The sequence below is a fragment of the Thalassophryne amazonica genome, unplaced genomic scaffold (assembly GCF_902500255.1).
Source record: "Thalassophryne amazonica unplaced genomic scaffold, fThaAma1.1, whole genome shotgun sequence".
In the NCBI taxonomy this organism is placed as follows: Eukaryota; Metazoa; Chordata; class Actinopteri; order Batrachoidiformes; family Batrachoididae; genus Thalassophryne; species Thalassophryne amazonica.
This window is the reverse complement of record NW_022986291.1, coordinates 19,572-33,777: the sequence shown is the minus strand read 5'-3', so window position 1 is coordinate 33,777 and position 14,206 is coordinate 19,572. Positions and strand designations below refer to the sequence as shown.

General features: G+C 46.3%; 1 protein-coding gene across 1 annotated transcript in view; it reads left to right on the top strand.

The window, feature by feature from the left end:
• Window positions 1-14,206, top strand: part of anln (anillin, actin binding protein) — a gene marked incomplete at its 3' end in the record, with an annotated part of 89,714 nt that overhangs the window by 62,822 nt on the left and 12,686 nt on the right. Inside the window, exons 14-15 of the mRNA XM_034165529.1 lie at window positions 1,781-1,907; window positions 7,202-7,250. Coding sequence (XP_034021420.1) covers window positions 1,781-1,907; window positions 7,202-7,250 — 176 coding nt within the window. The remainder of the gene's footprint in view (window positions 1-1,780; window positions 1,908-7,201; window positions 7,251-14,206) is intronic.

Below are 14,206 nucleotides of genomic sequence, written 5' to 3'. Positions count from 1 at the left end.
TCTGTGTGTGCGTGTGTGTATGTGTGTGCGTGTGTGTATGTGTGTGTCTGTGTGTGTGTGTGTCTGTGTGTGTCTGTGTGTGTGTGTGTACGTGTGTGTGTGCGTGTGTGTGTGTGTGTGTATTTGTGTGTGTATGTCTGTGTGTGTGTGTGTATTTGTGTGTGTATGTCTGTGTGTGTGTGTGTATTTGTGTGTGTATGTCTGTGTGTGTGTGTGTGTGTGTATTTGTGTGTGTATGTCTGTGTGTGTGTGTGTGTGTGTATGTCTGTGTGTATTTGTGTGTGTGTGCGTATTTGTGTGTGTGCGCGCGTGTGTGTGCGCGCGTGTGTGCGCGCGTGTGTGTGTGCGCGTGTGTGTGCGCGTGTGTGTGCGCGTGCGCGTGTGGGTGTGCGCGTGTGTGTGTGTGTCCGTGCGTGTGTGTGTCCATTCATTTTTCTTCCTCTTTATGCGGAGTCGGGTCGCGGGGGCATCAGCTCAAGCAAAGCTGCCCAGACCTCCTTATTCACACACACCTCCCCCAGCTCCTCCGGGGGAAACCCAAAGCGTTCCCAAGCCAGCCGAGAGATGTAGTCCCTCCAGCGTGTCTTGGGTCTTCCCCTGGGCCTCCTCCCAATGTGACGTGCCCGGAACACCTCTCCAGCGAGGCGTCCAGGGGGCATCTGGAAAAGATACGTGAGCCACCTCAACTGACTCCTTTCCACGTGGAGGAGCAGCGGCTCAACTCCGAGCTCCTCTCCCTATCTCTAAGGGAGCTCCCAGCCACCCTGCGGAGGAAACTCATCTCGGCCACTTGTACTCGCAATCTCATTATTTTGGTCATGAGCCAAATCTCATGACCATAGGTGAGGATCGGAACATAGATTGATCGGTAAATCGAGAGCTTTGCCCCCCTACTCAGCTCTCTCTTCACCACGACGGTCCGATACAGCGACCGCATCACTGCAGATGCTGCACCGATCCGTCTATCGATCTCACGCTCCATCCGTCTCTCACTCGTGAACAAGACCCCGAGATACTTAAACTCCATAAAATATATATATAAAATCTCAGCTGGGTCTGCTCATGAAGATCAGTTCATCAGTTACACTCTGTTGTGAGTATTGTCAAGTGTGGAAACACAAACATACACAGAGCCACTAAAACCTTCCCCCCTCTGGGGGGCGTGAATAGTTTATATATTGTGCTTTTCCATCTGCATCAGAAGCTCAAAGTGCTTTACAATGATGTCTCACATTCACCCAGTCACACAAACACACACACACCAGTGTCAGGGTGCTTTCATACAAGGCGTCACTACACACCAGGAGCAACTCAGGGGTAAAGGGCCAAGGGTCCTTAGTGATTTTTCTGGTCAGGTTGCAGTTTGAACTGAGAATCCTTTAGTGTGAAGCCCAATGCTGAACCACTAGACCATCACCTCCCCATAGTAGTGAAATTAAACACTCACCATTTTCATGTTTAGAAATGCATAATTATTGTAGGTCATCGGCAATTGATAAGAATATCTGATCAAATATTGACTATTTGTTGATCTTGTGCCTGACAATACTTGCACAGTTATTGTTGTAATGGTTTTAACTTCATGACCAACTGGCAAAAAGAAGGGAATGGCAAATTGAAAAGTGAAAACAGGTTCAAGTGTTGCACAGTTGTGAAACACGTAGTATGGTGTGTTATACTACTAACATTAGTAGTATGGTGTGTCAGTTCATAGTCGACGTCTCTTTGGGCTTGTACTTATATTTGTACTGATTGATCTAAATGTCGTTCTGTGTTTCAGACTCGACCAAACATTCTTTTTTCATAATGATTCGAGCTGGAGCTGAGAACACTGTGGCCACTCCGCTGGCGAGCACACACCGAGGCCTGAGCGGTGACACTCTCACCTTCACCACAAAGTTCATGATGTAAGTCTTACGTCCAGAAGAGCAAAAAGGTTGACGTTTGGTTGAGTCCATGAACGTTGCTCATAGTCATCTGTTGTTGGTGTTTTCATTGTGATGTCTGGGTCAAGTGATGGCTTTTTAAACCAGACATCTTATCTAATTATAGGCCAATCTCCAACCTTCCTTTTCTCTCAAAAAGTCTTGAAAGGGTAGTTGTAAAACAGCTAACTGATCATCTGCAGAGGAATAGTCTATTTGAAGAGTTTCAGTCAGGGTTTAGAATTCATCATAGTACAGAAACAGCATTAGTGAAGGTTACAAAAGATCTTCTTATGTCCTCAGACAGTGGACTCATCTCTGTGCTCGTCCTGTTAGACCTCAGTGCAGCTTTTGATACTGTTGACCATAAAATTTTATTACAGAGATTAGAGCATGCCATAGGTATTAAAGGCACTGCGCTGAGGTGGTTTGAATCATATGTATCTAATAGATTACAATTTGTTCATGTAAATGGGGAATCTTCTTCACAGACTAAGGTTAGTTATGGAGTTCCACAAGGTTCTGTGCTAGGACCAATTTTATTCACTTTATACATGCTTCCCTTAGGCAGTATTATTAGAAAGCATTGCTTAAATTTTCATTGTTACACAGATGATACCCAGCTTTATCTATCCATGAAGCCAGAGGACACACCAATTAGCTAAACTGCAGGATTGTCTTACAGACATAAAGACATGGATGACCTCTAATTTCCTGCTTTTAAACTCAGATAAAACTGAAGTTATTGTACTTGGCCCCACAAATCTTAGAAACATGGTGTCTAACCAGATCCTTACTCTGGATGGCATTACCCTGACCTCTAGTAATACTGTGAGAAATCTTGGAGTCATTTTTGATCACGATATGTCATTCAAAGCGCATATTAAAGAAATATGTAGGACTGCTTTTTTGCATTTACGCAATATCTCTAAAATTAGAAAGGTCTTGTCTCAGAGTGATGCTGAAAAACTAATTCATGTATTTATTTCTTCTAGGCTGGACTACTGTAATTCATTATTATCAGGTTGTCCTAAAAGTTCCCTGAAAAGCCTTCAGTTAATTCAAAATGCTGCAGCTAGAGTACTGACGGGGACTAGAAGGAGAGAGCATATCTCACCCATATTGGCCTCTCTTCATTGGCTTCCTTTTAATTCTAGAATAGAATATAAAATTCTTCTTCTTACTTATATGGTTTTGAATAATCAGGTCCCATCTTATCTTAGGGACCTCATAGTACCATATCACCCCAATAGAGCGCTTCGCTCTCAGACTGCAGGCTTACTTGTAGTTCCTAGGGTTTGTAAGAGTAGAATGGGAGGCAGAGCCTTCAGCTTTCAGGCTCCTCTCCTGTGGAACCAGCTCCCAATTCAGATCAGGGAGACAGACACCCTCTCTACTTTTAAGATTAGGCTTAAAACTTTCCATTTTGCTAAAGCTTATATAACCCCTGGCAAAAATTATGGAATCACCGGCCTCGGAGGATGTTCATTCAGTTGTTTAATTTTGTAGAACAAATGCAGATCACAGAAATGACAAAACTAAAGTCATTTCAAATGGCAACTTTCTGGCTTTAAGAAACACTATATGAAATCCCGAAAAAAAATTGTGGCAGTCAGTTACTTCTTTTTAGACCAAGCAGAGGGAAAAAAAAATATGGAATCACTCAATTCTGAGCAATAAATTATGGAATCATGAAAAACAAAAGAACGCTCCAACACATCACTAGTATTTTGTTGCACCACCTCTGGCTTTTATAACAGCTTGCAGTCTCTGAGGCATGGACTTAATGAGTGACAAACAGTACTCTTCTTCAAAACGACCCCCTGTGCTTGCTCACAGGGGGTTGTTTTGACCGTTGGGGTTTTACATAATTATTGTATGGCCTTGCCTTACAATATAAAGCGCCTTGGGGCAACTGTTTGTTGTGATTTGGCGCTATATAAAAAAAATTGATTGATTGATTGATTGAATCTGGCTCCAACTTTCTCTGATTGCTGTTGCCAGATCAGCTTTGCAGGTTGGAGCCTTGTCATGGACCATTTTCTTCAACTTCCACCAAATATTTTCAATTTGATTAAGATCTGGACTATTTGCAGGCCATGACATTGACCCTATGTGTCTTTTTGCAAGGAATGTTTTCACAGTTTTTGCTCTATGGCAAGATGCATTATCATCTTGAAAAATGATTTCATCATCCCCAAATATCCTTTCAATTGATGGGATAAGAAAAGTGTCCAAAATATCAACGTAAACTTGTGCATTTATTGATGATGTAATGACAGCCATCTCCCCAGTGCCTTTACCTGACATGCAGCCCCATATCATCAATGACTGTGGAAATTTACATGTTCTCTTCAGGCAGTCATCTTTATAAATCTCATTGGAACAGCACCAAACAAAAGTTCCAGCATCATCACCTTGCCCAATGCAGATTCGAGATTCATCACTGCATATGACTTTCATCCAGTCATCCACAGTCCACGATTGCTTTTCCTTAGCCCATTGTAACCTTGTTTTTTTCTGTTGAGGTGTTAATGATTGCTTTTGTTTAGCTTTTCTGTATGTAAATCCCATTTCCTTTAGGCGGTTTCTTACAGTTCGTCACAGACGTTGACTCCAGTTTCCTCCCATTCGTTCATCATTTGTTTTGTTGTGCATTTTCGATTTTTGAGACATATTAAGTTTTCTGTCTTGATGCTTTGATGTCTTCCTTGGTCTACCAGTATGTTTGCCTTTAACAACCTTCCCATGTTTGTATTTGGTCCAGAGTTTAGACACAGCTGACTGTGAACAACCATCTTTTGCAACATTGCGTGATGATTTACCCTCTTTTAAGAGTTTGATAATCCTCTCCTTTTGTTTCAATTGACATCTCTCATGTTGGAGCCATGATTCATGTCAGTCCACTTAGTGCAACAGCTCTCCAAGGTGTGATCACTCCTTTTTAGATGCAGACTAATGAGCAGATCTGATTTGATGCAGGTGTTAGTTTTTGGGATGAAAATTTACAGGGCGATTCCATAATTTATTCCTCAGAATTGAGTGATTCCATATTTTTTTCCCTCTGCTTGGTCTAAAAAAGTAACCGTTACTGACTGCCACAATTTTTTTTTTCTGATTTCTTAGTGTTTCTTAAAGCCAGAAAGTTGCCATTTGAAGTGACTTTAGTTTTGTGTCATGTCTGTGATCTGCTTTTTTTCTACAAAATTAAACAACTGAATGAACATCCTCCGAGGCCGGTGATTCCATAATTATTGCCAGGGGTTGTAGTTAGGGCTGGATCAGGAGACCCTCAACCATCCCTTAGTTATGCTGCTATAGACTTAGACTGCTGGGGGGTTCCCATGATGCACTGAGTGTTTCTTTCTCTTTTTGCTCTGTATGCACCACTCTGCATTTAATCATTAGTGATTGATTTCTGCTCCCCTCCACAGCATGTCTTTTTCCTGGTTCTCAGCCCCAACCAGTCCCAGCAGAAGACTGCCCCTCCCTGAGCCTGGTTCTGCTGGAGGTTTCTTCCTGTTAAAAGGGAGTTTTTCCTTCCCACTGTCACCAAGTGCTTGCTCACAGGGGGTCATTTGACCGTTGGGGTTTTTCTGTAATTATTGTATGGCTTTTGCCTTACAATATAAAGCGCCTTCGGGCAACTGTTTGTTGTGACTTGGCGCTATATAAATAAAATTGATTTGATTTTTGATTTGATTGTGACAGTCAGTGTCAGAATCCCAAACCCTAGATAACCACAAACCCAAACTGGAGTCTTTGTTACATTAGTGAAGTGGGACACCTGTGAGGTCTGACCAGGCTCTGCTGTGCAGCTCCACCCGCAACACGGACCATTATCAGAACAAACCTTCGTGGCAGCAGTGAGCTTGTAACAAGTGCTGTTGTCTTTCCTGTCCCACAGTTCCAGCTGGCAGACAGATCGATAGCAACAAGCTCACTTTTCTGACCTTCAAGACGGTTGTATGGTCACATCATCCTAAATCCTGAGTGCACGCTGTACCGAGCATAAAAAGGGGAGGGGCTTTGTGCAACATTTTTAAGAGTCTCCTGTCCTGATTGGTCACCTGTCAACTGCATTTGACCACATTTAGTGTCTGCCATGCTAAATCATGATTGCTGTCACCTGTCGACATCACCTGTTTGGGGGGAACATTATTTGTTATTAACCTTCGCCAACGAAGGTGGAAGACCGTTGTGTTTTTTGCTTTTGTTTCTTAGTGAACAGCCTGGGGCCACAATTTTTCATATCATTATGAAATATTTATTGAGAATACATATCCTGATAGGCAAGAGCTGATTACATTTTCAAGGTCATAGGCCAAATATTGGAAAAATCCCTATGTTTAACATTGAACAAATATTTAAAAATTCATTTCTTCATCAAACGTGCCCCAATCACACTCATATTTGAGAGTGAGGTGCAGACTGACACTATCACCTGACAAAGTCTGATCCGGATCTGACCCAGATTGTGGATTTTGTGGTCATTTGAATTTATTACTGAAAAGCCCATTCAGTGTACATTTTGCATTACAATCAAAAGTGCCTCAGTCAATCTCATTTGTGACACTGAGGTGCAAACTGGCGCTCTGAATGAACAGACTAAGTTTGGTCCACATCTGATATGTATTATGGATTTAGCAGATTTTTTATTTATTTATTTATTTTTTTACATAGAAAGCCCCTTTTGATCTATATTTGTATTATATTTTAACTTATGAAATGACACTTCTAACAGGACGTTAACAATGAAAATTTTTTCCAAGATAAAAATTTTGTGAAATTGGAAATTAGTGTTGGCAGAGGTTTGCACGGTGCTCTTCTTTATATCTTTATTTACCCCATTATTTGCCTTACATTTTCTCCATCCTAACTTATTTTGGAATGTATTACAGGCCTAAAATGGATATATATTAACAAATGAGATGAAGTTGATGAGCCCAAACACTAAATCTCTTTGGTTCGTACTGACAGCAAAGTAAGCGTAAGGATCGCTGCCTTTTGCCTTTTCCATATTGTCCCCAGTTTTTGTGATTTGAGGTTGTAGGTGAAACATCATCAGTGATGAATGAGTCATGATCAGAAAAAGCTGAATTAGATCTGCTGATGATGTTGTACAGTCCTTTCTGTGAGGATGCTCAGATTTTTAGCTCAACACTGTGTCTTTCAGGAGGTCAGTGAAGTTATTGTTTTATTGATTGTTTTCTGGTTCTGTTGACACTGAACTTGATCATTCAATGTTGACAACAAATGCTCATCTCTGTTTTCAGATCAGACATCTCAAGTGACTTTGAAATTGATATTGAGGTCTACAACCTGGTGAGTGTCCTGCATCATGTGCAGTTATGTTCATATTCACTGTGTTAGACCTGCTTTCCAAAGTTCCAAATGGTACAAACAAAATCACCAAATTTTACCCGAATATACCAGAGATGTTGATTAATTGCCCACATCCTGTTTTTGTCCTTATTGGTTACAAACTAATGAAATATGTATTTTACACACCCAGAGAGGAGGCTTTTCTGCTGGATATGTCAATGACATGTTGGAGCTGAAAACAGACCATTACCGCGTGATGCAATAAATTTTCTTCTGCAAATCAAAATAACTACAGCAGCTTACAAAGTATTCAGCCCCTTTGGATTTCACACATTTTAATGTTTATGGCATTTCAAATACAAAAAGTCAATCAGACTTCTCAATATAAAAAATTCTAAAATTATTTTCCTTCGACTCAAGTCATGGCGCGTGATGGCAAAGTTTTTTTTTTTTTTTTAATCCTTCACCCTGCCCACCGCAGTCATGGCGCGTTATAGCAGAGTCTTCTTTTAGCCTTCACCCTGCCCACCGCAGTCATGGCGCATGATGGCAGAGTCTTCTTTTAGCCTTCACCCTGCCCACCGCAGTCATGGCGCGTGATGGCAGAGTCTTCTTTTCGCCTTCACCCTGCCCACCGCAGTCATGGCGCGTGATAGCAGAGTCTTCTTTTCGCCTTCACCCTGCCCACTTCAGTCATGGTGCGTGATGGCAGAGTCTTCTTTTAGCCTTCACCCTGCCCACCGCAGTCATGGCGCGTGATGGCAGAGTTTTCTTTTAGTCCTTCACCCTGCCCACCGCAGTCATGGCGCGTGATGGCAGAGTTTTCTTTTAGTCCTTCACCCTGCCCACCGCAGTCATGGCGCGTGATGGCAGAGTCTTCTTTTAATCCTTCACCCTGCCCACTGCAGTCATGGCGTGTGATGGCGGAGTACTGACAGCTGACTCTGCTTGTGCATCCCATTGGACCAGCTACTGAAGCAGTTGTATGAACCTGATCCTGCTGTTAGCATCGAGTGCTATGATGTCCCACACAGAGAGCAGCTTCAGGCACGTTTTCTCACTGCAATTGCAGCTGCACTGCCTGGGGGGGGCAGCACACTAACAGCTGGAGAATGTCGGCCATCTATGGGTGGTGGTTTGTCCTGTGTTCATGGAGCAGAGCTCCCCAGCAGCTGTGCCTGCTCGTGTCCTAAATCATGATTTCAGTTTAGCGGTGCATTCATGCAGTAGATAAACGGGTGTCACTGTGAGACACTGTGGTGACATATTTGAAGTTGTATGTTGTAGAATACAGTTTATAAGATTATTAATTGAATATATCGTGATTGTACATGATAGCTGCCACCTTATCGTGGTGGGGGAGTTTGCATACCCGGATGATCCTAGGAGCTATGTTGTCGGGGGCTTTGTGCTCCCTGTAGGGTCTCCCAAGGCAAACAGGTCCTAGGTGACGGGTCAGACTAAGGGCAGTTCAGAACCTCCATGACCAGTAAAAAGTCAAGGACCGAGACATCGCCCGGTATGGCGGGGCTGGGGCTGGTTCCACCCTGGAGCCAACCCCAGGCCTGGGGCTGGGGCTCACGCGCGCCTGGTTTTCAGACCTTAGCCCATGGGGCCCGGCCAGGCTCAGCCCGAAAGAGTGTCGTGGGCCCGCCCTCCTGTGCGTTCACCAACTGCAGAGGGGGCCATGGGTGTTGGGTGCAGAGAGGATTGGGTGGCGGCCGAGGGCAGGTGGCCCGGTGGCCCGGTCCATGCTCACAGCCCCTGGCTGTTGGGATGTGGAATGTCACCTCGCTGGGGGGGAAGGAGCCTGAGCTTGTGCGGGAGGTTGAGAGATACCGACTAGAGATAGTCGGGCTCACCTCCACGCACAGCTTGGGCTCTGGTACCCAACTCCTGGAGAGGGGCTGAACGCTTCATTTTTCTGGCATTGCCCATGGGGAGAGGCGGAGAGCTGGAGTCGCATTGCGTATTGCTCCCCAACTCAGTTGCCATGTGTTGGAGTTCACTCCGGTGAACGAGAGGGTCACGTCCCTACACCTTCGGGTCGGGGACAGGTCTCTCACCGTTGTCTCGGCCTACGGGCTGAGCAGCAGTGCAGAGTACCTGACCTTCCTGGAGTGGTGACCTTCCCACGTGGGCAGCAACAGTGAGACCTGGAGGGGGGTGATCGGGAAGCACGGCACCAGGACACCCTGAGCCGGAGGTCGATGATCGACTTTGTATCATCTGACCTTCGGCCACGTGTCTGGGACACTCGAGTGAAGAGAGGGGCAGAACTGTCGACCGATCACCACCTGGTGGTGAGTTGGATCCGCTGGGAGGGGAGGAAGCCGGTCAGACCTGGTAGGCCCAAACGTATCGTGAGGGTCTGCTGGGAACGACTGGCGGAACCCTCTGTCAGCGAGGTCTTCAACTCCCACCTCTGGGAGAGCTTCTCCCAGATCCCGGGGGAGATTGGAGACATGGAGTCCGAGTGGACCATGTTCTCCACCTCCATTGTCGATGCGGCCGCTCGTAGCTGTGGTCGCAAGTTCTCTGGTGTCTGTCGTGGCGGCAATCCTCGAACCCGGTGGTGGACACCGGAAATAAGGGATGCCATCAAGATGAAGGAGTCCTACTTATCTTTGTTGGTAGGTGGGACCCCAGAGGCAGCTGACAGGTACCGGCAGGCCAAGCGTGCCGCAGCCCGTGCGGTCGCAGAGGCAAAACCTCGGGTCTGGGAGGAGTTCGGGGAGGCCATGGAGGAGGACTATCGGTCGGCCTCGAGATTCTGGCAAACCATCCGACGCCTCAGGAGGCGGAAGCAGCTCTCCACCAGCACTGTTTATGGTGCTGGTGGGGAGGTGTTGACCCTGACTGGGGATGTTGTCGGGCGGTGGAAAGAGTACTTCGAGGATCTCCTCAATCCCATCGTCACGTCTTCCGAAAAGGAAGCAGAGACTGGGGACTCAGAGGCGGACTCATCCATTACCCAGGCCGAAGTCACCGCGGTGGTTAGAAAGCTCCTCGGTCGCAAGGCTCCTGGGGTGGATGAAATCCGTCCTGAGTACCTTAAGTCTGTGGATGTTGTGGGACTGTCTTGGCTGACACGCCTCTGCAACATCGCGTGGCGATTGGGGACAGTGCCTCTGGATTGGCAGACCGGGGTGGTGGTCCCTGTGTTTAAGAAGGGGGACCGGAGGGTGTGTTCCAACTATAGGGGGATCACACTCCTCAGCCTCCCCGGTAAGGTCTATTCCAGAGTACTGGAGAGGAGAATTCGACCGATGGTCGAACCTCGGATTCAGGAGGAGCAGTGTGGTTTTCGTCCTGGTCGCAGCACACTGGACCAGCTCTACACGTTCCATCGGGTGCTCAAGGGTCCATGGGAGTTCACCCAACCAGTTCGCATGTGTTTTGTGGATCTGGAGAAGGCATACGTCCGTGTCCCTCGGGGCACCCTGTGGGGAGTGCTGCGGGAGTACGGGGTCCGGGGTCCTTTGCTAAGGGCTATCCGGTCCCTGTCCAACCGCAGCAGGAGCTTGGTTCGCATTGCCGGTAGTAAGTCAAACCTGTTTCCAGTGCACGTTGGCCTCCGCCAGGGCTGCCCTTTGTCACCGGTTCTGTTCATTATTTTTATGGACAGAATTTCTAGGCACAGCCAGGGTGTAGAGGGGGTCTGGTTTGGGAACCACAGAATCTCGCCTCTGCTGTTTGCGGATGATGTGGTTCTGTTGGCTTTGTCAAATCAGGACCTTCAGGTTGCACTGGGGTGGTTTGCAGCCGAGTGTGAAACGTCCGGGATGAAGATCAGCACCTCCAAATCTGAGGCCATGGTTCTTGACCGGAAAAAGGTGCTTTGCCCTCTTCAGGTCGGTGGAGTGTCCTTGCCTCAAGTGGAGGAGTTTAAGTATCTCGGGGTCTTGTTCACGAGTGAGGGATGGATGGAGCGTGAGATCGATAGATGGATCAGTGCAGCATCTGCAGTGATGCGGTCGCTGTATCGGACCGTCGTGGTGAAGAGAGAGCTGAGTAGGGGGCCAAAGCTCTCAATTTACCAATCGATCTACGTTCCAATCCTCACCTATGGTCATGAGATTTGGCTCATGACCGAAAGAACGAGATCGTGAGTGCAAGCGGCTGAGATGAGTTTCCTCCGCAGGGTGGCTGGGCGCTCCCTTAGAGATAGGGTGAGGAGCTCGGTCACTCGGGAGGAGCTCGGAGTCGAGCCGCTGCTCCTCCACATCGAAAGGAGTCAGTTGAGATGGCTCGTGCATCTTTTCCGGATGCCCCCTGGACGCCTCGCTGGAGAGGTGTTCCGGGCACGCTGGAGGGACTACATCTCTTGGCTGGCTTGGGAAGGCCTTGGGGTTCCCCCGGAGGAGCTGGGGGAGGTCTGGGCGGGTTTGCTTGAGCTGCTGCCCCCGCGACCCGACTCCGGATAAAGCGGAAGCAAATGGATGAATGATTGTACATTCATTACAAAAGCACAGTGAAATGTATTAAGAGCCTTAAATAATATATTTTGTAACAACTGGAAATGTGAAGGCTGCTCAACCGGAACCAGACAAGTTTGTGTTGCCATCTTGACTTCTTTTGCTTTCCAATGAAACGGCAAGTTCACATCACCTTTCCTTTTTGATACATCAAGCCTCCATCATGCTTGCAGAAGGTTTCACTGTGTAATGTTTTGGTGCCGAAGTAAAGACTGAATTAACTATTTTCAAACGAAGTGAACAGCTAACTGCTACATTTAGCAGCCGTCTTGATGGAGGGACTGGAGCGGATGAAGAAGAAACGGGCGACTATTCGCGCCACTACGACCAAGTTGTTAACCCGCCTAGAGGAGGAGGTGGGCAAGGAGAGATATTAATAAAATATGTGAGTTCCTGGCAGTTTTATCATTAAAGCAGGAAAGTTTATTGGACTTGGATAAGAGCATCGAAGATGAGACGCCCACAGACCATCTGGACATGGAGATAACAAACACCCAGGATTATTTGGACCGGGTTCTCATATGGAAGGTTCATGCCACCACCTTCATCAGGTCACAGGAGACCGCCAGAGACACTGTGAGAGAGTGTGTGAGTGACGTAAGCAGCAGTTCAATTACATCACCGTCATACTTTATCATTAACTTGGGAGAATTAACAGTTTGTCTGGACTGACGGTGAAATAAGCCAATGGCAGGAATTCTGGTCACAGTATGAAACATGTGTTCACAGAAATGATGCACTATACAAGACAGACAAGTTTACTTACCTCAGATCCTACCTGACTGGAGCAGCTGAAAGAACTATTGCAGGGCTCACAATGACATGCAAACTACGACGCTGGAACAGAGTTACTCCAGAGCCACTTTGGAAGAAAGGACATTGTGATCAGTGGCCATATGTCCAAACTACTGAACTTGACACCTGTTAAAAGATCATCTACAGCTTTGAGGCATTTCTATGACAAATGTGAGATCCAGATATGTAGCTTGGAGTGCAGAGTGACACGTACAGCTGCCTGCTCTGTCCAGTGCTGCTACAGCTCAGTCCAGAGGACATCGCACTTGCCTACACTCACCAACCGAACTCAATCAACGAATGGAAGGTGTCAAAGTTGATTCAGTTTCTGCAGAATGAGGTGCAAAGCAGAGAACAGCCGCTTCAGCTTACCAGACCAGGCCACACATCGACGGACCCGAGCCCGCAACATAAGCATGTGGACAAACCGTCCTACGCCTGCGAGAAACCCAGAAAGTGGAGCATCTCATCAGCGACCACTTTGCACACAGCCAGTGGTGTACCCCGGACCTGTGTGTATCGTGACAGGAGTGACCACAAACCAGAGAACTGTCCTGAACATAGAGTAAGCACACACAAGGATAAACTGAGGAAACGTGGACGGTGTTTTGTCTGCTTAGGCCCAAAACACTTACAAAATACTGCAGAGTGAAGGTTTTGTGTAGCTTATGCAACCGTAAACACCATTTGTCAGTTTGTGAACAATCTGGAGCTAAGCCAGATATTGACACGAGCGATAATAGTGAAAATACAGATGCTGTGTTGTCTTCAGTGATGAGCCCTGTAAAGGTTAAACAAATAGTCAGACCACAGTACTGCTGCAGACTGTTTTCTTCTTACTTATAAGGTTTTGAATAATCAGGTCCCATCTTATCTTAGGGACCTCATAGTACCATATCACCCCAATAGAGCGCTTCGCTCTCAGACTGCAGGCTTACTTGTAGTTCCTAGGGTTTGTAAGAGTAGAATGGGAGGCAGAGCCTTCAGCTTTCAGGCTCCTCTCCTGTGGAACCAGCTCCCAATTCAGATCAGGGAGACAGACACCCTCTCTACTTTTAAGATTAGGCTTAAAACTTTCCTTTTTGCTAAAGCTTATAGTTAGGGCTGGATCAGGTGACCCTGAACCATCCCTTAGTTATGCTGCTATAGACTTAGACTGCTGGGGGTTTCCCATGATGCACTGTGTGTTTCTTTCTCTTTTTGCTCTGTATGCATCACTCTGCATTTAATCATTAGTGATTGATCTCTGCTCTCTTCCACAGCATGTTTTTTTCCTGATTCTCTCCCTCAGCCCCAACCAGTCCCAGCAGAAGACTGCCCCTCCCTGAACCTGGTTCTGCTGGAGGTTTCTTCCTGTTAAAAGGGAGTTTTCCTTCTCACTGTTGCCAAGTGCTTGCTCACAGGGGGTCCTTTTGACCGTTGGGGTTTTTCTGTAATTATTGTATGACTTTTGCTTTACAATATATAGCGCCTTGGGGCAACTGTTTGTTGTGATTTGGCGCTATATAAATAAAAATGATTTGATTTGACTGTGAAGACATGGACTGTTGGGCCAAAAGAGAGAAGGATAACTCACTGTCTGTTAGATGGAGGCAGCCAGCATACTTTCATTCTGTATTGTTAGAGTGTTAGGACTGCCGGTTGTAAGGGAGGAGACTCTAAACCTCCAATTTTTTTTGGCTC